This window comes from Amphimedon queenslandica, unplaced genomic scaffold (assembly GCF_000090795.2).
Source record: "Amphimedon queenslandica unplaced genomic scaffold, v1.1 AMPQUscaffold_13519, whole genome shotgun sequence".
NCBI lineage: Eukaryota > Metazoa > Porifera > Demospongiae > Haplosclerida > Niphatidae > Amphimedon > Amphimedon queenslandica.
The window spans coordinates 389,835-411,054 of NW_003546245.1; the positions used below are offsets into that span (position 1 = coordinate 389,835).

General features: G+C 37.5%; 6 protein-coding genes across 7 annotated transcripts; 4 read left to right on the top strand and 2 right to left on the bottom strand.

Annotated features, from left to right (window-relative positions):
* Positions 1 to 17: 17 nt before the first annotated feature.
* LOC100634343 (isochorismatase domain-containing protein 2-like) lies at positions 18 to 1,435 on the bottom strand. The gene is made up of 6 exons (XM_003382724.3): positions 1,346 to 1,435; positions 1,164 to 1,291; positions 1,058 to 1,115; positions 857 to 999; positions 297 to 413; positions 18 to 247 (listed from the first exon to the last, which is right to left on the bottom strand). Exons 1-6 carry the CDS (start codon positions 1,350 to 1,352, stop codon positions 101 to 103), a joined length of 600 nt encoding a protein of 199 aa, XP_003382772.1. The 5' UTR covers positions 1,353 to 1,435; the 3' UTR covers positions 18 to 100.
* Positions 1,436 to 1,612: 177 nt separating this feature from the next.
* LOC105313174 (mesoderm development candidate 1-like) lies at positions 1,613 to 2,819 on the top strand. Its single transcript, XM_011406372.2, has one exon. The coding sequence runs from the start codon at positions 1,638 to 1,640 to the stop codon at positions 2,721 to 2,723; it is 1,086 nt and encodes a 361-aa protein (XP_011404674.1). The 5' UTR covers positions 1,613 to 1,637; the 3' UTR covers positions 2,724 to 2,819.
* Positions 2,820 to 2,846: 27 nt separating this feature from the next.
* LOC100634467 (solute carrier family 25 member 44-like) lies at positions 2,847 to 4,382 on the top strand. Its single transcript, XM_003382725.3, has 2 exons — positions 2,847 to 3,776; positions 3,840 to 4,382. The coding sequence occupies exons 1-2, from the start codon at positions 2,862 to 2,864 to the stop codon at positions 4,008 to 4,010; spliced, it is 1,086 nt and encodes a 361-aa protein (XP_003382773.2). The 5' UTR covers positions 2,847 to 2,861; the 3' UTR covers positions 4,011 to 4,382.
* LOC100634344 (transmembrane anterior posterior transformation protein 1 homolog) lies at positions 4,143 to 8,220 on the bottom strand. Of its 2 annotated transcripts, XM_019997260.1 has the most exons (12): positions 7,756 to 8,220; positions 7,561 to 7,691; positions 7,058 to 7,176; positions 6,962 to 7,002; positions 6,534 to 6,649; positions 6,340 to 6,475; positions 5,776 to 5,943; positions 5,613 to 5,693; positions 5,152 to 5,321; positions 4,906 to 5,051; positions 4,360 to 4,610; positions 4,143 to 4,213 (listed from the first exon to the last, which is right to left on the bottom strand). In XM_019997260.1, exons 1-11 carry the CDS (start codon positions 7,814 to 7,816, stop codon positions 4,373 to 4,375), a joined length of 1,407 nt encoding a protein of 468 aa, XP_019852819.1. In that variant the 5' UTR covers positions 7,817 to 8,220; the 3' UTR covers positions 4,143 to 4,213; positions 4,360 to 4,372. The 2 variants fall into 2 exon arrangements, with proteins under 2 accessions (XP_019852819.1, XP_019852813.1); XM_019997254.1 differs by lacking the exon at positions 4,143 to 4,213 and having other exon boundaries at positions 4,308 to 4,610.
* An 84-nt stretch (positions 8,221 to 8,304) lies between these two features.
* LOC109582506 (uncharacterized) lies at positions 8,305 to 10,380 on the top strand. Its single transcript, XM_019997242.1, has 2 exons — positions 8,305 to 8,464; positions 8,696 to 10,380. Exons 1-2 carry the CDS (start codon positions 8,389 to 8,391, stop codon positions 10,339 to 10,341), a joined length of 1,722 nt encoding a protein of 573 aa, XP_019852801.1. The 5' UTR covers positions 8,305 to 8,388; the 3' UTR covers positions 10,342 to 10,380.
* Positions 10,381 to 10,579: 199 nt separating this feature from the next.
* LOC100634468 (cytoplasmic aconitate hydratase) lies at positions 10,580 to 17,678 on the top strand. Its single transcript, XM_011405735.2, has 21 exons — positions 10,580 to 10,644; positions 10,694 to 10,780; positions 10,888 to 11,056; positions 11,188 to 11,308; positions 11,377 to 11,463; positions 11,545 to 11,607; positions 11,800 to 11,920; positions 12,047 to 12,186; positions 12,584 to 12,663; positions 12,727 to 12,919; positions 13,159 to 13,275; positions 13,365 to 13,455; positions 14,220 to 14,424; positions 14,569 to 14,653; positions 15,851 to 16,007; positions 16,055 to 16,284; positions 16,389 to 16,531; positions 16,710 to 16,857; positions 16,905 to 17,027; positions 17,111 to 17,296; positions 17,375 to 17,678. The coding sequence occupies exons 1-21, from the start codon at positions 10,635 to 10,637 to the stop codon at positions 17,486 to 17,488; spliced, it is 2,670 nt and encodes an 889-aa protein (XP_011404037.2). The 5' UTR covers positions 10,580 to 10,634; the 3' UTR covers positions 17,489 to 17,678.
* The last annotated feature ends 3,542 nt before the right edge of the window (positions 17,679 to 21,220 follow it).

Below are 21,220 nucleotides of genomic sequence, written 5' to 3' on the forward strand. Positions count from 1 at the left end.
ACTTTGTTCACACTCAATAATTTCTTAATTAGATCTTACTGAACAATAACAGCTATAGTTATGAATAATAATATTTATAAATCATTCAGTCTCAAGATTGTTAGAGTTTTGTCAAGAGGCCAGAATCAGGAGCTGAGGTCTTAACGAGAGGCTGGACTTGTTTGAATTTTGGATGCTTAGAGTCTCCCAACAATTCAAAGAGTACAGACTCGCTAGTGCTGACAAATGCACCACATTGACGCATTCTCTAGCAAAGAAAATATATAATAATAGTTATATTTTTTTAATTGTCTAACTTCAAATGCAAAGAACCGATCAACTTGAGAGCGAGAGGAACAACCGTCAGCAACAACGTGGACATCAAACCCACGCTCTATCAGGTCAAGACAGGTCTGCTGGACACAAACTTGAGTCTAAATAGAAAAATATAAGATAGTAGAAATTTTGAGATTTTTGGAACTTTAAAAATTCATAAAAAATCCTCATGTGATCAGAATGAGCTCAAACTTTCTACGCAACATAAGTACATGTATATACATCAGAAAAAATTATAAAAATAAAAAATTCTATACTTTTCGCTTTTGACAAAATTTGGCGAAAGTCCCTGTACTTATAGTACAGGGATTTTTGCCCAATTTTGGAGCAAATTAAAAATTTCATAAAAAAAATCTAAACTTGATCGGAATGAGCTCAAAGTTTCTATGCAACATAAGTACATTTATATGCATCAGAAAATAATATAAAAATGAAGAATTCTCTACTTTTCATTTTTGGCAAAATTTGGCCCACGTCCCTGCATTACATTATTATACATAGTCTATTGGTCTTTGGCCAGATTTTTGGGTAATTTTCATACCTCAATTCCAAACAGTACAACACTTTTCCTGCTGCTTTCTGCTCTAAGAATTTCTTCAACTTCAGGTATAACCATGGAGAACTTAGTTTTTTCAAAAACTTGTGCTTTAGAAATGTCAATATCTTTAACAGTATTACCAAGCCCTAGCAGCAAAGGCAGCAAGTAAGGACAAGAAGGCAGTGTATTAATAATTGATACTACCTTTCGGATATTGCTCTGTCGCTATTACTGGTATTTCAAGTATGTTAGCAGCTTCAACCTTTAAAAGGCTACAATAGTTTATAGTCATCACCTTTGATTTGCTCACCATTTTCTTTGCCACTGTAGTTATTTCAGGGAAATACCTAATAATTGGTTGAAATTTCTCTTGCATGTCACACAGAAAGAAATAGCAATTGTTGGTGGCCAGACGACCAACATTTCTCAGAACTTGAGCTGCAAAAATAGAAAAAATAAACAAGACTTGCAGCTTTATCAGTTTGTGCTTACCTGCCATTTTTTAATGAGCCACGCCTCTTTTGAACACACCTGTTTTATGGGGCGTGGGTCTCTAGATCTAGCAGCTTTGGCTGTTGCTTCTTGTCTTGTTGTCGTTTTATAGTAAACCACTTGAGTAAACAAATCTCCCGGCTGTCTCCCCTGCAACGAAAAATACGTCTTTTTAGCAGCTTGGCCTGAGAAGAGGAATTTTTGTCCTCATTATTTGCTCTTGTTGTTGCTCATTTTGATCAGAACTCTCCTCCATTTTTTGTTGGGTCAGGTTTTATCTCTCAGCTGCAAGATGACATCAGCCCCTCGCTCTCCTCTCTACATCCTCTCTGCAAGAGAAGTTAGTCGCAGCTGCGAGGAAGCAACAGAACTAATGGAGCTTGTGGCCGAGCTTCTCCTACTCCGCTCAGGCTCAAAATCAACCAGAGCACCCCCTCTCCATCCCTTCTCTCTTTCAGATAACTCTTACAGCAAATCCCGTGACGCCATAGTGGCCAATACGAAAGGCCTTGCAATTGCAATCAAGGATTTAACAAGGCAGCTAAAGGACGAGAGTTTTGCAGATGTTGAAAGGACAGTCCGTTCCATTTCGGAGAAAGTAACAATATTAATAGAAGCAACAAGTCATGCAGCGTACATCACTGCTCTCTCGAGCGACGGGACATCTCCGGCTAAACCGGGACCCATCGATCAATACTCTTTTGCAAAATCCCGCCTCATTATTTCGAATACGTGCAACAAGTTCTCCAGCGAAAGGGGAAGCACTCTTAGTAACGATGACATGCTTGAACTAACTCAAACCATTGCAAGCAACCTGACAATTTTACGCCAAAACTGTCAACAGGCATCAACTGCAGAAAGCATAGGAGAACTAGCTCAGAACCAGTTCAGCGCTTGCGTGCAAAGTCTTGATGGGACTTCGTCAGCATTTGTGTCATCAGTCAAAGGGTTCCTTACCAGTGGGCGTGGGAGTGACAAAAAGAAAGTGGCCATGTTTACTGTTGCTTTGGCAGCTGCTGTTAACAGTGTTGCTGGATTTGCTGCGTTGCCAGAATTTGCAGGTGGTGTTGCTTCCTTTTCTACTGAAGGAGAACAGAATCAGACCGAGATGCTAGCCAGAGCAATGTCTGTCGTGAGTGCAAGCGTTCAAATGCTAAACACTGTCACTCAACTGATTGATAATAAGATCGGATCAGCAAAAAGCCTCAACCTTGGAGAGAAGAAGATTTCAGATGAAAAGCATTGGCAGAGGCTGGTAAGTTGTACTCGTGCAGTTGCTGAATCTTGCAAGATGTTGGCATCTTCTATTCGCGAACACACCCCCTTTGTATCACCTCAAGGAACTCCTCCCATCCCCAGAGCAAATCAAACTACTTAGAATAATTTTGGTAAAGCATAAAATATATTTATTATTATTATTTTGATTATTAATGTCACTTCTGGTTTCATGCTCATTAAAATATAATTCATTGAATTTGGATGTAGTTATACGGTCTCCGGATATTCATCTGTCGTAATGCCGAAATTACTCTATTTATTCAAAGTTGGTAATATTAAACAAAAACTAATAACCAAGCCCACTCTGTCACCTCATCAGCAGATCACCATCAACCTCTCCCAGAGCCTCTCCCTCCTTCAGAAGTGGCTACCATTCAGAAAGCACCCTGACTTTGAAACCCATGTCAAACACTACCTTCTTTCCCCAAGGATGGAGACAGGGGAAATGATAGAATGGCACCAACTAGACAAAAAGAAATACTTTATCCTGGCCCCTTCTTTTTTTATGGTAGTACGTGGCCTAGTGTACCCATTCAACCTCATAAAGACTAGACTCTACATGCAAGAAAAGAAATCAATATACACAGGGACGACCAACGCTTTCATTAAGATAGCCCAGTACGAGGGTATATCTGGTCTTTACAGAGGGTTTTTATTTAATTCGTTTGGGTTGGTAGCTGGTCAGGTTTACATTATCACATACGAGCTGGTACGAAGCCGTCTACATGGTTACCGGACGGAGCTAAAGGGCCTACTGGCGGGCGGTTGTGCTACAGTCATGGGACAAACTGTAACCGTCCCTGTTGACATCATAACCCAGCACAGAATGATGGCCGGCCAGTTCAAATATTACACAAAAGGAATGACTCAGTCGACTCAGAACTTACCCACTGCCGTTGATATAGTGAAGGACATAATGAGACGAGAGGGTTTTCGAGGATTTTTTAAAGGGTACCACGTCTCTCTGATGACATACGCACCTAACAGTGCACTCTGGTGGTCTTTTTATAGCGGCGCATATGAAAAGGCTGTCCAATTTGGACTATTGGACTACTTCCCATTGCCAGTAGTACAATCTGCCACTGGTGTAGTAGCAGCTGTTCTAGCAGCATCAATAACGAATCCAATGGATGTATTGAGAACTAGATATCAAGTGAGCTGATACTATTATCAGTCTTTTTATTAACTTTTTGCATTTTAAAAATACTCTATACAGTTAGAACAAGATAACACATTCCGTGAAACATGTCGCCAATTCTGGCAGAATGAGGGTATTAGGGGATTCACTAAAGGACTCAGTGCTAGATTAGCGGCCACCATACCAACAGCTGCCATTATGGTAACTAGTTACGAGCTCGTTAAGAGACTGAGTCTCAAAGTCAGCTAGCAGGTCAATGGCTTCCGATTTTATTTATTTTAAAATAATAATTATTTTCAGAGAGGCTGTATACAAATTATAATTATCAAAATTAATAATAATTAAATTATTAAAGCTATTATTATTGTTATTAAACATCCTAAATTATCGGGTGCAGATGAAAGTAATTCGTGATCTTGAACTACACTGGTCTGGTAGTAAATATTTGGAACCTATAGAAAGGACCCCATACCACCATGATACCACATAAAAACCACATATAATATAGCAAGCACATAGTTTCAATCAACTGATGAAGCTCTTGTATTTGCTGTTTGATTATAGTATTGTGAATTACAGAACAACATATGCAATATACCATTGGTTATTAATCAAACAATTCTGTTACTGCATAAACTGTATCTCTCAATCTTTGATAAATCAGTAGTGGTTGTTCTATTCTCATCTCCTCCTTCTGTGCTAAGTAAACCGATATTACTAACAGTTCTGCTTGTGGTTGGTGTCCCTTCCTTCCCTTCTTCCTCTTTCTCCTCCTCCTTCTCTTGGCTCCTCTGACCACAAGCTACTCCCAGTAACAATATCCCCATTAATGTCTTCAAGGATACTAAACTATAATAGGAACAACAACAACGTGTGTAGGATTACAATAATAGAACTCATATCATGAATGACATAATTGCCAGTTATGCACAGTAGTATGATATAAGAACATGACTTGTCACATGCACAAGATATGCATGTGTGTACAACTGTACATCACTACATGTAATCCTACATCAGTACATCTATAGTGTACAAATAATGCCACAGGCACTGCAAACAAATGATGATGCATAAATTATAAACTAATCTCCCACTCTCCTTTCCCTTAGAGGGAATACAATTACAATATTAAATTACTTACCAAGCAAAGGTTATTGCTAGTAATAGCTTTCCATAGAATCCTGGGAAAGTAATGAAAGTGAGGAGTGTCTGTAGAAGGAGGCAGGTTAGTGGTAGTGGAGTGAAACCCATACGCCGGGACACAAGATCGGAATATTGAGAATGAGACTGGAAAGGTACATGTATAAACAATATTTTAATTTATTTGCACATGTACGTCTCTCAATCTCTTGATTTCCCCCCTCTCTTTTTTCTTTTTCTTTCTTACCAATTTATTCTGGCTATTTGTTAAATCCCTGGCCAAGATGACAGCATATTTCCGATACACAAAAGGCGATATCGAATTGAACTTTGTAATGAAGCCATGCTTAATCCAGTCGATAAAGACTTCAGATACAAATATTATGACAATGAGGGGAAGTAAGGTATGTAAGTGATCTATAAAGAGAAGACATGATGAGAAAGAAAGTAAGTAATCACATTATATTTTTACACTTTTCAGAACTACATGTAATGAACACATTATACAATGAATTAAGTCTTGTGTAGCATGAAGACATGCCAGTTTAGATGTGGAATGCAGTTTTAACCGGTTTATCTAAACCACCTCAGGTAGGTGGTTTAAACCAGTTTAATGTGAGCATAAAACAACTAACTGTAGTTATACAGTGTATAGCATGTGAGTATCAAGGATATTAAGCAATATCCCTTGCACATATGACATCCTACCTAAATTCCATTGAAATTGTGCTAAATTTCTCATCATTACAATAGAGAGAAGGATAAGGTAATGGAACCTTTCCCTAATGTCTGCAAGAAATGGATCCTGTACATGGATATACACATACATGTACATACAGGCACACATGCATATGTATATGCAATACATTACCACTTGATGACATCTGGAATAAATTATTCACGTCGAATTTCCTAAAAACGTTTCCCTTGAGTTCAACAAACTGATTAGAAACCAGTACAGTGAGCAATGCCTTGTTGTGTGAGTTGATGGCTACATTAAGAGTCACTGCCTGGCATAAGACCAACACAGCATGAATGACTAAAGAAGAATCAAGAAAAATCACAGAAGGCAATCACAGAGTAACAATAGTATTACATCAGCTATTGCACCACTAGCCACTGGAATGTAACCAATGTTCTTGTGGTCTCTGGTATATTTATACCGTGGTAAGGTGACCTTCTGCTGACATGTGTATATTGTATCTTACTAAACACTGGTAAGTGCTGCATTTATGAAGGACATAAATATTTATGCCAGATTAGACAAAGAAGCACAACACAAGAACATACACATACACACACAACCGAATTTAAAATATACTTTATTAAGGCAGCTGCTAAAAATACAATTTTAAAGACAGACAGCAGGTGTTCTGCTCTCTCAGCACTTCCCCAAATAAAAACATTCACACTCACTTCCAGTAACTAAGGATACAAATATAGGCGGTACCAATTATGCCATAGAACAGAACTGAGAGTACGTCTCTCTTTCTTTGGGTCTTCTCCGATAAAACCCAATAAAAAGAATCCAGTACGTCTTGACCAATAGAGGCAGCCAAACGATCGAAAATCTAAACAAAAAACATTGAAACTGGTTTCATTTCTTCTCTCTCTCTCTCTCTATCTTACATCTAGCATATTATAAATGACATATAGTTTAATAACGCTTTGACCACGGACTAGATGATACACTTGAGAGGTATCCACATAACCCATACCAACCACACATACCACCAGCATTAGACCTTGAAGAGAGAGAAAGAGGACCATATAATTAATTAATACACATCAACCATTAGTTGTTGGTGTGGGTGACTGCTGATGAAGCAGTGTGGTCATGATATAATAATGGAGGAGCAGTCAGGAGCCTGTTTATCCTAAACACTCTCTGCTACCACCATATACAACAATCACATTCCAATTTCCATCTATGAGCAACCACACAGTTCAGTACAGGATAATGGATTACTATAATGTACTGGAACTGACATTAAACTCTGAAGTCTTTGTTATTTGTTAACTGACCTATGTTATTCGCTACCCAATCATATGCTTACCTCTAGCAATATCCCATTTGTGTGTTGGTAGAACTGTTAACCTACATGTACATGTGCAATAATTGGAGTAAAAATGCAACAGCTGCTATACAGTACCTTCTACATGTCAGGAATTGAAAAACAAGTACTAGACACGCCCAAGCGACTCGTATTGGGAGGAACGAGAATATGAGGAGGAAAGAATCAAACATGATCATGACTCCAAAAAACATCAACTAAACAATAACAATAACAATAACAATAACAATAACAATAATAAGAATGTTATAATTATTATTAAAAATGTAATACTTTGATTGCTGACTGTAGTATGACCTCAGAGTGTTCAAGGCAGTTTATACTAAGAATTGATTATTAAGAGGGAGGTGTGTATACATATTGATACTCACAAGGCTTTTGTTGTGAATGCAGAGTGGCGATTTACATGTACATTAAATTGAAGAGTGCATACAAAATTTTACACATTATCGTCGTCATTCATCATTACTACGATAATCATTAAATTAATATTAACATAACGTAATTAAAATCTCCCTTTTCCCCACATTCCTTTCAATTATTGACTGTTAATTTATTATTAATTATTAATTTATTATTACTTTCTCCAGTTCCCGTGGCGTTCTCATAAAGGTTAGTACTCGGTTTTGTTTCTCTGAATAGAGTTCTTTATTTTCCTGAAAGTGATAACCTCTGGTTATCTCACCCTTGAGAAAAGTGAACAGTGAAATACCTTTTTAAAAATAAAATAAAATCAACTGAGTGACACCATTAATTATGGTGACAGTATATTATACCTTTCTCCTCCATCTTTGATCTATTCAGTTTATTCTCGATGGATCGGGATGGTGACGTCATGAATACGTCTAAGTAAGTTACGTCTTATAGATAGAGCGGTTTCAGTGACGTCACTTTTGACGTCATAATTACTTCCGTATGGCAAAAATTAATGAGCCTCATTTGTTTACAGCAGTAAAGTTGCTTCTTCCACAGCTTCTTTCATACAGCACAAGGCAGAAAAGGAGTAAAGTTATAGCAGTAGTAAGCAGAAAAGTAGCGATAGCAATAATTATAGGAGTAACAAGACAAGACTGTGTTCACTTCGGCCGCTTCACTGGTTCTCTATCCGAGGACTTTTTGCTTCCTTTGTATCCCTGGGTCCAGGCAAATGAAAGAGCAGCACGAATTAGCCATGCTCATAGTTAAGGAAGCCTGCCAGAAGAGTTTATAGCGCTGTACAAATGAATGGCAAAGTAGCCATTTTGCCATACGGAAGTAATTATGACGCATTCCGTGACGTCATATGAAACCGCTCTATTAGATTTAATAAAATTATAAAAAGAGCAGCTCTTCTGCATCATATGCATCTTGTGACGATTTCTTCTCGGTTCTCTCCGATATAGGGATATTCTACCAACTTTTGAAAGACCATGTCTCGGACAGTTTTTCTTACTCTCTTCTTTGCAGCCAGCTCTATATTGTGCGTCAATAATGCGCCTAGTATTGGTAAGTGAGTACTATATATTTGTGGGTGCTGTGTTTGCGGGGCATGCTTCTAGCTATCTATCTCTCTCTCTGTTATGTGTTTTTGTTACAAGCAAGCCTTGCTGTAAATGCTGTAACATGCTTGTAGCTTCTCTTGTGTGTAACCCGTCGCCTCTGATGTGATGATTGCACCATAATATGCAACGTCATGCTATGGCTACTGAGTTATCAATCTCTTTTCTCTTTACACAGAGTCCTACAGCTACCAAATCATAACGGGACCTCTTTTACAAGAGAACTCTCTAGATGGGAACTCTCTCCCGAGCTTTACCAGCACTGGCGTTACTGATTCTGGCAGTCTTGGCAGCACTATACCACAGTCTCTTCGCAAAGTCACGAGAGGAGATGTGACCATGATAGTAGGGGGAGAGAAGAACTCGAGCAGTGCCATTTGCCTTAGAGGAGGACGAGTGTTGAGTCGCTTTTCCGTTTGCAACACCAACGGTGCTCAAGATGTCCGCTCTTCTCCCCTAGGGTTCATTGTGTTTTGTAGGAGAGGGCAGATAAAGTTGTTCAATGCTATTACCTGTCAACCAATGAACTCTCTTCCTTTAAGACCCTACTCCACCCTAGCTGTCCTCTCCTCTCCAGATAATGTCACCTTCACTGCCTACATCACTAGACATGGGAATCTAGTGAGATATGAATTTAAAGGAGGATCGATTACCCTCTACACACAAAGTGACATAGCAAGCACCTTCGGGACATGCTCCGTTGAATGGTCTCCTCGTACATACAACGACACGCACTTTATTTTTGAGTGCCCGTCCAGCAACTTGAGATACTTAGTTGATGGCTTTATCAGTAATTCCAATAAAGAGGCACCAGCTGGATTGTTGTCCATCAACACCGGAGAAGACGAGGCTGTTGTCATAACTGGAGACCATTCCCTTAGTTTTTATTGGAAAGGATTCAATTCTCGGTGTAGGATTAATGTCCCTCAGAGTACATCGTTACTGACTGACCCGACTACCATAGACTTCGGTAAGAATAATGGTCAAACTGTTATTTTCTTATTTAACAATTACAATACGTTTGTGTATGATACTAGTCGTGGATGCAAGGATGAGTATTTACAGAGGCTAAACGTGACATATCCTTGTGTCACAGGTAAATGTGATGGATACTACATAGTTGAGGATGGCCCATATTTTGTAGCCGTAAACAATAGATCATCAAAGCTCACCCTTGATCTATTTTATTTCAATGATGCTACAGCTGCTCCTCACACAATAACTAATCTTCAAGAGTTACCGGACGTTTTGAATGTGAACAAGTCACAAGTACACAACACCAGTCCACAGGTCATCAGTATAATCACGGATACAATGATTTCATCTCAAACGATTACAAGTACTACTAGTACAATAGAATCCTCAAGTTCTCCTTCTCTTTTAATCACTTCTCCTTCAACAACTAGTTCTACATTATCTTCCTCTCCCTCGCCAACTCTTTCCCCTCAAACTGAGGTGTCGCATCACCTTTATGTTGGATCTGCCATTGCTTTAGCTTTTGTTGTTATTATTATCAGTATTATAATTGTAGCTGCTATATGTGTGATTAATCATCAGAAGCACAAGAAGTCTCAAAATCCTGCAAGTGTAAGTATAACCACCGACTCTGCCTCTAATCCTTCTACAAGATCGTGTTCAGTAGAACCCATTGATGTTTATGTGACTGAAGCTGAGCCCAGGCAGGAGTCCGGATTGACAGCAATACCAATCCCTGCTTTACCCAGTATAACAATCTCTGCTTCGCCCAGTATAAATAGTTTTAGTGATGGCTATAAAAGACCGACAGCTGAAGAATCAAACCCAGACCCAGCCAGCCTGGTTTAGACTAACCAATGATATAGCACTCATCATGCATCATTCCTTTATTATTTACATTATTATGCACATCTGGTAATATAATACATTGTTTTAATAATAATAATAATAATTTTTTTTAATTAGCAAATTAACATAAAGGTTAGGTGGAAGGTCAATTAAGGGTACAACTGAGTCATTCTGTACTGTTGGCATAACAATGAACTATGCTTTGAACTATGCTTTGATGATAATCTCATGTAATTTTTATAACTAGTGTGACGCCCCATTAATTAAACACCTTATACCACGCCTACTTTACAATGGCTACCAGTAAGTAGGGCCACTGAGTGACCTTTTAATATTATTCTCTTCCTTATAGATGGTTACGCGTCTCTTCTGAGAGATATTAAAATAGAAGGCAGCTCGTACAAATATTATTCACTCAGAGATCTCGGGAAAGAATACGGTTAGCCCCAGAAATCCAAAAATTAAAATGATAAAATAATCAAGTCATGACTAGTCATGATCATAGCATGCATTATTGATAATTATAAATATTAATTGTACTTGTAGATTCTTTACCTTTTTCTATACGTGTTCTGCTTGAGTCTGCTGTAAGAAATTGCGATGGTTTTCAAATCAAAAAACGTGACGTAGACAACATCCTCAACTGGAGCCAGAACCAAGGGAACTCAGTGGAAATACCCTTTAAGCCGTCAAGGGTTTTACTCCAAGACTTTACGTAAGGACAATCATATTAACAATAGATAAGAGATAAACGTACAAATATTAGTACTTTGATCAAATCTTTTTTTATGATACACCTCTCTCCCTCCCTCTCTCTCCCTCTTTCTCTCTCTGTCTTTTCACTAGTGGTGTTCCAGCTATTGTTGATTTTGCTGCCATGAGAGATGCCATGAACAAACTTGGTGATGATCCTTCTAAAATTAATCCGGTTTGTCCAGTTGATCTTGTCATTGATCACAGTGTCCAGGTGATTCCTTTTACAAGCAGCTGTGAAGAAAAGCGTGTACATGTATTTCAACGTGTCTGTACATGTAGGTTGATTTTCATCGAACTCATGACGCATTAGAGAAGAACCAACTGAGAGAGTTTGAAAGGAACAAGGAGAGGTTCCAATTCTTGAAGGTAAGGTTCTTTGAACTGCATGTACACGTATGCCCTATTATCCTTATCTCATCTCTTTGTTCTTTCTCTTTTCTTTCTCAGTGGGGAGCCAAGGCCTTCTCTAATATGTTAATAGTGCCACCTGGTTCTGGAATTGTCCATCAGGTTAGTATTCATTAGTACCAAAATGGATAATAATAATTAAGCTAATGAGTTATTTGACCTTTTCTTATCTCTTCCTAATAATTGTTATTGACACCTGTTCCTTTGAATGAACTCTGTAAACAACTCTCTCTCTCTTTCTCTCTCTCTCTCTCTCTCTCTCTCTCTCTTCTCTCTCTCTTTCACTCACAATAGGTCAACCTTGAGTTTCTTGGTCGTGTTGTGTTTGAGAATAAAGGATACCTCTATCCAGACACAGTGGTTGGGACTGACTCACACACGACTATGATAAATGGATTAGGAATTGTTGGATGGGGTATGAGCTCATTATTGTTTATAGTATTGCCTATGTTTAATGTCTCTCTAAGGTTTAATTGTATACATACATGTACATATACATGTATACTTCCTTTCCCTATCTGTTTCCTCCTTTTCTTGTCAGGTGTGGGAGGGATAGAGGCAGAAGCTGTTATGTTGGACCAGTCCATATCAATGGTGCTTCCTAAAGTTGTTGGATACAAGTTAATTGGAGAGATTGATCCAATGGCTACATCTACCGACGTTGTATTAACCATAACTAAAGTAAGTGAGCTGTATTATTATTTACTATTATAAATGATAATACTAATGTGCTGTACTGTAACACTGTATTAATTGCTATGATAGTATATGGATATGATGCAATGTAATTTAATAAAGGATATGGTTATGTAATCACATGTACATGTAATTCTAGACAGTGTCATGAGTGGATGTACTATGTACTTGTGTTAAGCTGTTATTATCATTGTTGTGCAGTGCCACATAGTATCATCATGATTTCATTGTCACAATCTTTCTTTTAAAACCACTTCACATTCTGATCACATCACATTTTATCATCATGTTTCATGTTCAGAGTGAGTCAGCAGATTTCTTGCTGACTCATTGTCTCACAGTACTTATTACTAATGAAGCTTTTGTGTTTTTCTTTTTATAGAATTTGCGTCAAATTGGTGTCGTGGGTTGCTTTGTAGAGTTTTTTGGTCCTGGAGTAAGCCAGCTGTCTATATCAGACAGGTTAGACTGCTGGAATACATTCTCATTATGCTATAAATATTTTCTTTCTTCTTCTCCTATTAGAGCAACCATCAGTAACATGTGTCCTGAGTACGGTGCTACGATAGGGTTCTTCCCAGTCGATGAGATGAGCATGAAGTACCTGCAGCAGTCGGCCAGGGACCCCCACAGGGTCTCGTGTGCTAGAGAGTATCTGAAGGCAGTTGGTATGTTCCGGGACTACAGCGACTCTAATCAGGACCCTGTCTTCTCTGAGGTTTGTGTGGAGTAAATACTGTAATCCTGTTTGTAATGAGGAAATGGATAGAATGTACATGTACATACATGGTAACAGTCTGACTGCATGCTGACCTTGCACATGATTTGAACCTTACCTATTCCTAACCACCATTGTGTATACAATAGGACTTTGATGTGGTGTTATCTCTCTTTCTTTCTTTCTCTATCTCTCTCTTTCTTTCTCTCTCCCTCTCTCTCCCTTTTTCTTTTCTTTAGGTGGTTGAGTTAGACTTATCCCAGGTGGTTCCATCAGTTAGTGGTCCAAAGCGTCCTCATGACAGAGTTTCAGTTTCTGATATGAGTAGAGACTTTGCAGAATGTCTGACAAACAAGGTAGCTCTCCTCTCTCTCTCTCTTTCCCAATTCCTTCCCTTCCTTTCCCTTTCAATATTAAGTACTTCCTTTATTATGTATAAATTTAGGTTGGTTTTAAAGGGTTTGGTATTCCAGAAGACAAGCTCAACACAAAGATAGAGTTCACATACGAAGGAAAGGAGTATAAGATAGGACATGGTAAGTATTGGCATATAGTACACAGTACACTACGTGTGTGTGTGTGTATCCTCTGCTGCTTCTTCTACAATACACACATACTACATTAATTGTTAGTGATTTGTATGGAGTAGGGCCTATTGAGTAAGTGTGAATGAATCTGGCTACTATTATAATACTACTGACTAGGCTGCTGATAACCAGATATAGAGCATCAAATAAAGGATAAACACCTCATGAGAGCATATTGATCATAGTTGTGACAAGTAGTTCATTAGTGGCTTTTTTTGCATGGCTTCCATCTCTAACCTGGAACATCAAACAGAATATATTCTATATAATGCCATTTTTACCACAGCTCTTAAGTACTAGTAGCTACATTGTAGTAGTCATGCAGTATTACATAACAAAAGGTCACAAACAATGTATAAACAACATTCCTTTATACACATAATGATACGTATTATGTGTATGTGTACATTAGTACTGTGAGAAAGCCCATTAAAAATATTTGACCACAGATGCCAGCATTGCTTTATGCTATCAAAATTTTGTTAGCTATGATCACTATTTGGCTTAAGGTCAGGGAAATAAAGATATCAATTGTGATTTAATGTACATGTATGTGTCATGATCACAAGCTCCAACATAAGGACAGCATAAGGACAAGTGCAATGAATGTCTCAGAAACTTGAACAGTAAATCATTAGAGCCTGTATTTTTCATAATTTACATCAGATTATGTGATGATTGTGTTTTATTTATGTAATACTGTCTCTTTGCAGGCTCTGTTGTCATATCAGCCATTACCAGCTGTACTAATACCAGTAATCCCTCCGTAATGTTAGGAGCTGGCCTCCTAGCTAAGAGAGCAGTTGAGAAAGGACTGACTGTTAGTCCCTTCATAAAGACAAGTCTATCACCTGGCAGTGGTGTAGTTACTTATTATCTTAAAGAGTCTGGGGTCATACCATATCTAGAGAAACTGGGGTCAGCTTAATCTTATTTATTACTGGTTCATGTCACACTATGTTATTGCTATTGCTGACTGCTGCATGTATTTGTCTGTGTTTTGTGTTCTATCATGTTTGTATTTTTATTACATTATATTGTGTTTTTATTTTTTATAAATAGGTTTGGTATAGTTGGCTATGGTTGCATGACTTGTATTGGCAATAGTGGGCCATTACCAGAGCCAGTGGTGGATGCAATTGAACAGGTAATATTGTAACACAATTATAGTGGTGCTGTGGTAGAATTTATTTATCTAAATTAAAATGATTGTACATTGCCAACTCCCCAAGTTTTATTTCATTTTCTGATACACATCAATGTCCTTATGCTATGTAGCAAGTTTGAGCTCTTTCCAACAAATGTTTTTAAAGTTATGGCCATTTTTAAAAATTAGCCAATTTTTGAAAAATACATTTTCTAATGCATATTGATGTTCTTATGCTATGTAGCAAGTTTGAGCTGATTCCGACAAATATTTTTGGAGTTATGGTCATTTTTTAAAAACTTCAAATTTCGGAAAAATACCCTGTACTATAGCCCATGGTTTTTTTTCAAAAAATGGCTAAAAAATCACCCCAAATTTTAATTACATTTTCTAATACATATTGATGTTCTTATGCTATGTAGCAAGTTTGAGCTGTTTCCGACAAATATTTTTTTCAAGTTATGGTCATTTTTAAAAACTCTAGATTTCGGAAAAATACCCTGTACTATAGCCCATGAGTTTTTTCAAAAAATGGCTAAAAAATTACCCCAAATTTTTATTACATTTTCTAATACATATTGATGTTCTTATGCTTTGTAGCAAGTTTGAGCTGTTTCCAACAAATATTTTTGGAGTTATGGTCATTTTTAAAAAACTCCAAATTTCGGAAAAATACCCTGTACTATAGCCCATGGTTTTTTTCAAAAAATGACTAAAATATCACCTCAAATTTTTATTACATTTTCTAATACATATTGATGTTCTTATGCTATGTAGCAAGTTTGAGCTGTGTCCAACAAATATTTTCCGAGTTATGGCCATTTGTTAAAAATGGCCAATTTTTGAAAAATACCCTGTACTATAGCCCATGGTTTTTTTCAAAAATTGGCTAAAAAATCACCCCAAATTTTTATTACATTTTCTAATACATATTGATGTTTTTTCCTATGTAGCAAGTTTGAGCTGTTTCCGACAAATATTTTCCGAGTTATGGCCATTTGTTAAAAATGGCCAATTTTTGAAAAATACCCTGTACTATAGCCCATGGTTTTTTTCAAAAAATGACTAAAATATCACCTCAAATTTTTATTACATTTTCTAATACATATTGATGTTCTTTTGCTATGTAGCAAGTTTGAGCTGTGTCCGACAAATTTTTTTTCGAGTTACAATCCTTTTAAAATTGTCCTCTTATAGGGTGAACTGGTGGCTTGTGGTGTTCTCTCTGGCAATCGTAACTTTGAGGGACGTATCAATCCTCATACAGCTGCTAACTACCTTGCCTCCCCTCTCCTGTGTATTGCATATGCCATTGCTGGGACTGTACTCATTGATTTTGAGAAAGAGCCATTAGGTAAGAGAGAGAGGGAGCCATTAAATCACTTTTCTCTCATTTCAAAGGTAAGGATCCTTCCGGACAGCCTGTGTTTCTCCGTGACATTTGGCCTCTAAGAGCCGATATTCAAAAAGTTGAAGTAGAGTATGTCCGGCCTGCAATGTTCACTGAAGTATATTCTAAAATAACTGTGGGTAATTCCCGTTGGAATGCTCTGGAGGCTCCTCAGTCAATCCTTTATCCTTGGGACACCAGCAGCACCTACATTAAGCATCCTCCTTTCCTTGAAAATATGGTAAATAAAAATAACAATGGTTAGCCCAGTTTTTATAACTTGATTACTATGCAGCTTAACCACAAAAATTTGTGTGGCTTATCATTAAATTTTTAATTTTTTAGACAGTAGATATTCCTCCTGTTCCTACTATTGAAGAAGCCTATCCACTCCTTAATCTAGGGGACAGTGTCACCACTGATCACATCAGTCCTGCTGGGAGCATTGCCAGGAATTCACCAGCTGCTAGATACCTGAGCAGCAAAGGGTAAGCTAGTGTTGTACGTGTATCATATAGCAGGAAGGATTTGGTGTTATTTTATTCTAATGAGCAAAGATAAACAATTAATGAGGCACCTTCTAATGCACCCCTCTACTGCCAGTTGCTCTATATCAATATGTCCTTCTATACAGCATTTCATTTTGAATCTTTTTGTTTGTCTTAGACTCACACCTCGCGAGTTCAACTCTTACGGCTCAAGAAGAGGGAATGATGATGTTATGGCCAGAGGCACTTTTGCTAACATTCGTCTCCTGAACAAGTTTATAGGCAAAGCTGGACCAAAGACTATACACTTACCATCAGAAGAACAAGTGATACTATGAAGCTTTACTTTGCTCTTTATCAAAATACACTGTAGATGGATGTGTTTGATGCTGCAATGAGATACAAGAAAGAAGGAAGGGACTTGATAATACTGGCTGGTAAGGACTATGGAAGTGGATCTTCAAGGGATTGGGCTGCTAAAGGACCTTGGATGCTGGTAAAAAAAACTATAATTATTGAGACGGGGGAAGGAGGAGCAAAAATATGGAGGGACAACTTAGCCATATTTGCTATATTTAGGGAGTAAAAGCTGTTATAGCAGAAAGCTATGAAAGGATACACAGGAGCAATCTGGTTGGAATGGGTGTCATACCACTGCAGTACTTGCCTGGAGAGACTGCTGATACTCTTGGTCTGACTGGTAAAGAGAAGTACAGCATTAAAGTGCCTGAAAATCTGATGCCCGGTCAAACTATTAATGTAGAAGTAAGTAAAGGAAGATAGAAATAGTATAAATACAAATTTTTTGTTATTTTCCATTTTGAAATTTTTATTTTATTGTAGGTTTCAAATGGTAAAGCTTTCAAAGTGAGGGTAAGGTTTGATACAGACGTGGAGCTGAATTACTTCAAGCATGGAGGGATATTACAGTTTATGGTCCACAAGCTATTGAAGTGATGCCTCTCTCTCTCAATTTTATTATTCAGTGATGACTTGTAGCATTATTATTATTATCATTGACATCATTATTTTTACAATAAGTACATGCTGGTATACAGTTGTCTGCTGTGAACTTGTTTGACTGTTACATGTATAGAACTATAGATTATGTTTAGTTTTTTCAATCATGATAATTAACAGGAAGAAATTCAAAGAATGCGATAGACAGAGAGAAAACTAGAAGAAAAATCAAATGAAAGTTCCTAAATTAAAGTTATCAAAAACAGCTAAGCATTACTCTCATGGACACTCTCATTATCACGTACACCATAGCTTTTAAAACTATGTGAATGCATTAACTCGTTAGATCTATTATTGACAGATTGATGAATGTCAGAATTACTGACCAGTGGCTGTCTCGCTTCATTATCTCTGTCTCTAACAGCACAGCGTCTCTTACAGCAGCAATAAACTTTTGAGAACCATTCCTTTAAAGTATCCCAGTTCCTCAGGTAAAAGAGGCGACAATAAACAATTGCAATCCATACAAGAGGAATCCACACTAGTATACCTTGAAGGATGAAAGCCCATTTAGATAGTGGAACATCTGCCAATGTATATGCATACTGATAGAGGCTTAGAGCTATCAGCAGTGAGAGAAGTAGCATTGAAGAAGCCTCTATGATATTGGGATCAATCTTTTTAGGGGTCACCCCATCTTCTTGCGTCCTCTTATACGGATGGAATAAGACAACAGCAATGGCGTAGGTTATACATATAATGAACTGGAGGAATAGCAAAATGAAAGCGTTCCAGGCAAAAATGAACGGGACGACTATCAGAAGACGAATGAGGAAGAGAACACTTGAAAACCACTGATAGTTACCGGGCTCAAATCGTGTGATGAAGTAAACATTAAAGTATCGTGTACACCTAAACTTACAATAGTAGAAGCATGTATTGGTACAGAGATGCCATGTCTGCAGTTTAATTTCTACTTTCATTTTATTTCTATTAATTGGTTCCTTGTATTTGCAGTCCCGGTTGGGTTTTATTTCTCTTTTAGTACGAAATTCATTTTGGAATTGACCCAAGAGATGATTTAGAAACCCTTGATTATTATCTGGGTCATTGGGTCTGTAGAAAAACAAGAAAATTGGAACTATCAGCAGGTATGTGAGCCCAAAAACACAAGCAAACAAAAAGTAAGGTAAGTGACGCTTGCCTAAAAATTCAACAGTTCCATCCAGGTATAAGACATGCTTGACATTGCCAGTCTCAGTTTCTGTTAGTGCAACGTATGTTAGTAAGTAGCTTGTTATAACTGCCACATTGGTGTAGGAGAGCATTATGGCTGTGGCCAAGAAGTTGCAGGGCCTTGTTCTTCCTGCTCTTATAAAATTTTTTAATATAATAACAATCTGTATTACAATTTGGTTTACAGAATGTGCCACATGTGCAGCACTTGCAGAAGGTACGAGAGCAGTAGTGAACTAATGCAGAGAGAAGGACTACGAACAAGGGGACTAGAGCAGCAACATAATTGATTGCAATAACTGTTACAAAATTTGAATTCCTTGAAAAACAATGTGTTTCTTGCAATGACCTTGCAAAGTACAAATTAAAGGAGTCATACAGTTCAGTGTATGCCCTTTGCAGCTTATCAGCTCCAGAACTATTATACAGTGAATTGAAGGCTATGATACCACCACCATCCAAAAGTACTATACTGGAGACTAGTTGACAAAGTAATATTGGGCCATGAAATAATCCAGATGTAAGTGGAACGTCAAAAATATAAACTGCAATGAGATAGACCAAAGGAAGGAGAACATCACATATGATAAATATACTAACACCAGCAGGATCAACTGTATGTGTACACTTAACACACTTGAATTTGTCATAACTAATAGCAGGGGCAAACGTATCATTACACTGATTGCACAGCACACCTCCACTATGGTTGCTACAATACTTCCTTTCAAATTCGTCCAGTGATTGATTGAGTGTAATGTGGACAGGAACCTGTTGTGTTTTACAACTTATACATTGACCATACACAGTCTTGTTGCTATAATTGCCTATCCAGTATCCTTGGAGGAGTTCAGCAGTAAATGTTTCATTATTACAACTAAAAATTCCTGCCTTGGTATATGGTGAACACGTACACTGCAAGTATGAATGTCTTGCAGTACGCTGCTTTAAAATAAGGCCTGGATGGCAATCCTCAAATACCACTTTAAGATCAAACTGTACAATATTTTGCTGAACAGCTTCAACATGTATTATACCTTTGACAGTTTTATTTGAAGTTGGATACACAAAGACCGTATCATCAGAAACGTAATAATAGTCATTGTGAATTGTAACGTTCTCATTCTGTGAATAAATGTGATAAATATACTCACTTACGTTTGAGTTTTGATCATTCAGTGGTTGAATTTCAAGCTTTGCTTCTTCACCAGGCCTTAATTTAATAACTCCATCAGATTTTTTTGGATCAAATGAAGCAATATCAGTTTGAATCTGACTCATGCATGCATTTTGAGATGTGTCAGAGTTATATTCCCAGACTGACTCCTCCTCTTCATTCCAGCAGAACACATTCATCAGTCTCTCATTAATGTCATAAGCATAGCCACTAAGAAGGGCACAGGGTTTAATTGTTGAAGCATAAATTGAGTTATTATGAAGATTAGCAGTATTATTCCTAAAATTAAAAGTGGTGGACCACTTACTAGGGACAACAGTCGCGTTACTATAGCGTATCAAACAGTCGAGTGATGTTTTTTCTAAACTAGTTCCGAATGATTCAGCATAAATTGCTCCTCCACGATTGCGAACTTTGTTGCCCTCAAACAAGAAACTAGTGTTGCGGCTGATTTCAATAAAAGCAGATGAATATAAGGCTATAGCTCCACCATTCACACCAGCATTATTAACAAACTCTGCAATGGTGTCTGGCATAAATGATACTTTTGATACAGAGACAACTAGAGCAGTTCCAAAACAATTATCCTGAAAAGTTACCCATTTGTTAAAAACAACTGGAACTGTGTCGACATACATTGCACCAGCTCCAATAACACTTCCACGATCAGTACTTTGAGAAATGAAAATCATATTTGAAATGAAGAAACAGTTTACAAAGACAACATCATGTATTGTTCCTTCACTGACTGTGTGAAAAATAGACAAATCTATAGCAGAGCCTAGCCTCCCTTTATTTCCTTCCCAAATACAATCAGATATTATTAACTGATTTAAATCATCAGCAGTGCCATTGGGTAATTGACGAGGAGTTAGGTAAAACATGCCCCCTCCTCTGGCATCAGCTGAGTTTTCTGTAAAATTTGTTTGGTTGATAATGAATTTGTTGTTCCTGGGGACCAAACCAGAAGTAAAGGGCGAAAAAAGATAAGCAAAGAGAGCTCCTCCTCCAGATTTGATAGCTCTATTGCTAGTAAAAACATTGAAACTTGACAGAGCTACTATATTATTGTAGACACTGTCCTGTACGCTGACATGAAGCCCACCTCCAAGAACAGCTGTATTATTAATCCACTGGCAGTGTATAATGTTAAAGATGTTATTGCTAGCAGTTCCTTTGAATACTATAGATAAGCCTCCACCATAACCAAAAGCGTCATAGTTTTTACCAAACGGAAGAACAAATCTTTGCTCTATTGACAAATTGTGAGCTTTATTATCCTCAAAGATAGTATCTGCTATACTGTAATGGGAATT

Coding starts and splice junctions, on each gene's coding strand:
- LOC100634468 (XM_011405735.2), top strand. Junction 13,456..14,219: donor GGAGTATAAGATAGGACATG/GTAAGTATTGGC, acceptor GTCTCTTTGCAG/GCTCTGTTGTCATATCAGCC. Junction 16,285..16,388: donor CTCCTTTCCTTGAAAATATG/GTAAATAAAAAT, acceptor TTAATTTTTTAG/ACAGTAGATATTCCTCCTGT.
- LOC109582506 (XM_019997242.1), top strand. CDS start 8,389: ATGTCTCGGACAGTTTTTCTTACTCTCTTCTTTGCAGCCAGCTCTATA. Junction 8,465..8,695: donor CAATAATGCGCCTAGTATTG/GTAAGTGAGTAC, acceptor CTCTTTACACAG/AGTCCTACAGCTACCAAATC.
- LOC100634344 (XM_019997260.1), bottom strand. CDS start 7,816: ATGACGTCACCATCCCGATCCATCGAGAATAAACTGAATAGATCAAAG. Junction 7,692..7,755: donor ATCAAAGATGGAGGAGAAAG/GTATAATATACT, acceptor ATTTTTAAAAAG/GTATTTCACTGTTCACTTTT. Junction 5,052..5,151: donor CAAATAGCCAGAATAAATTG/GTAAGAAAGAAA, acceptor GTACCTTTCCAG/TCTCATTCTCAATATTCCGA.
- LOC100634343 (XM_003382724.3), bottom strand. Junction 1,000..1,057: donor GACAGAGCAATATCCGAAAG/GTAGTATCAATT, acceptor CTTTGCTGCTAG/GGCTTGGTAATACTGTTAAA. Junction 248..296: donor ATCGGTTCTTTGCATTTGAA/GTTAGACAATTA, acceptor TTTCTTTGCTAG/AGAATGCGTCAATGTGGTGC.
- LOC100634467 (XM_003382725.3), top strand. CDS start 2,862: ATGCCGAAATTACTCTATTTATTCAAAGTTGGTAATATTAAACAAAAA. Junction 3,777..3,839: donor TATTGAGAACTAGATATCAA/GTGAGCTGATAC, acceptor TACTCTATACAG/TTAGAACAAGATAACACATT.
- LOC105313174 (XM_011406372.2), top strand. CDS start 1,638: ATGACATCAGCCCCTCGCTCTCCTCTCTACATCCTCTCTGCAAGAGAA.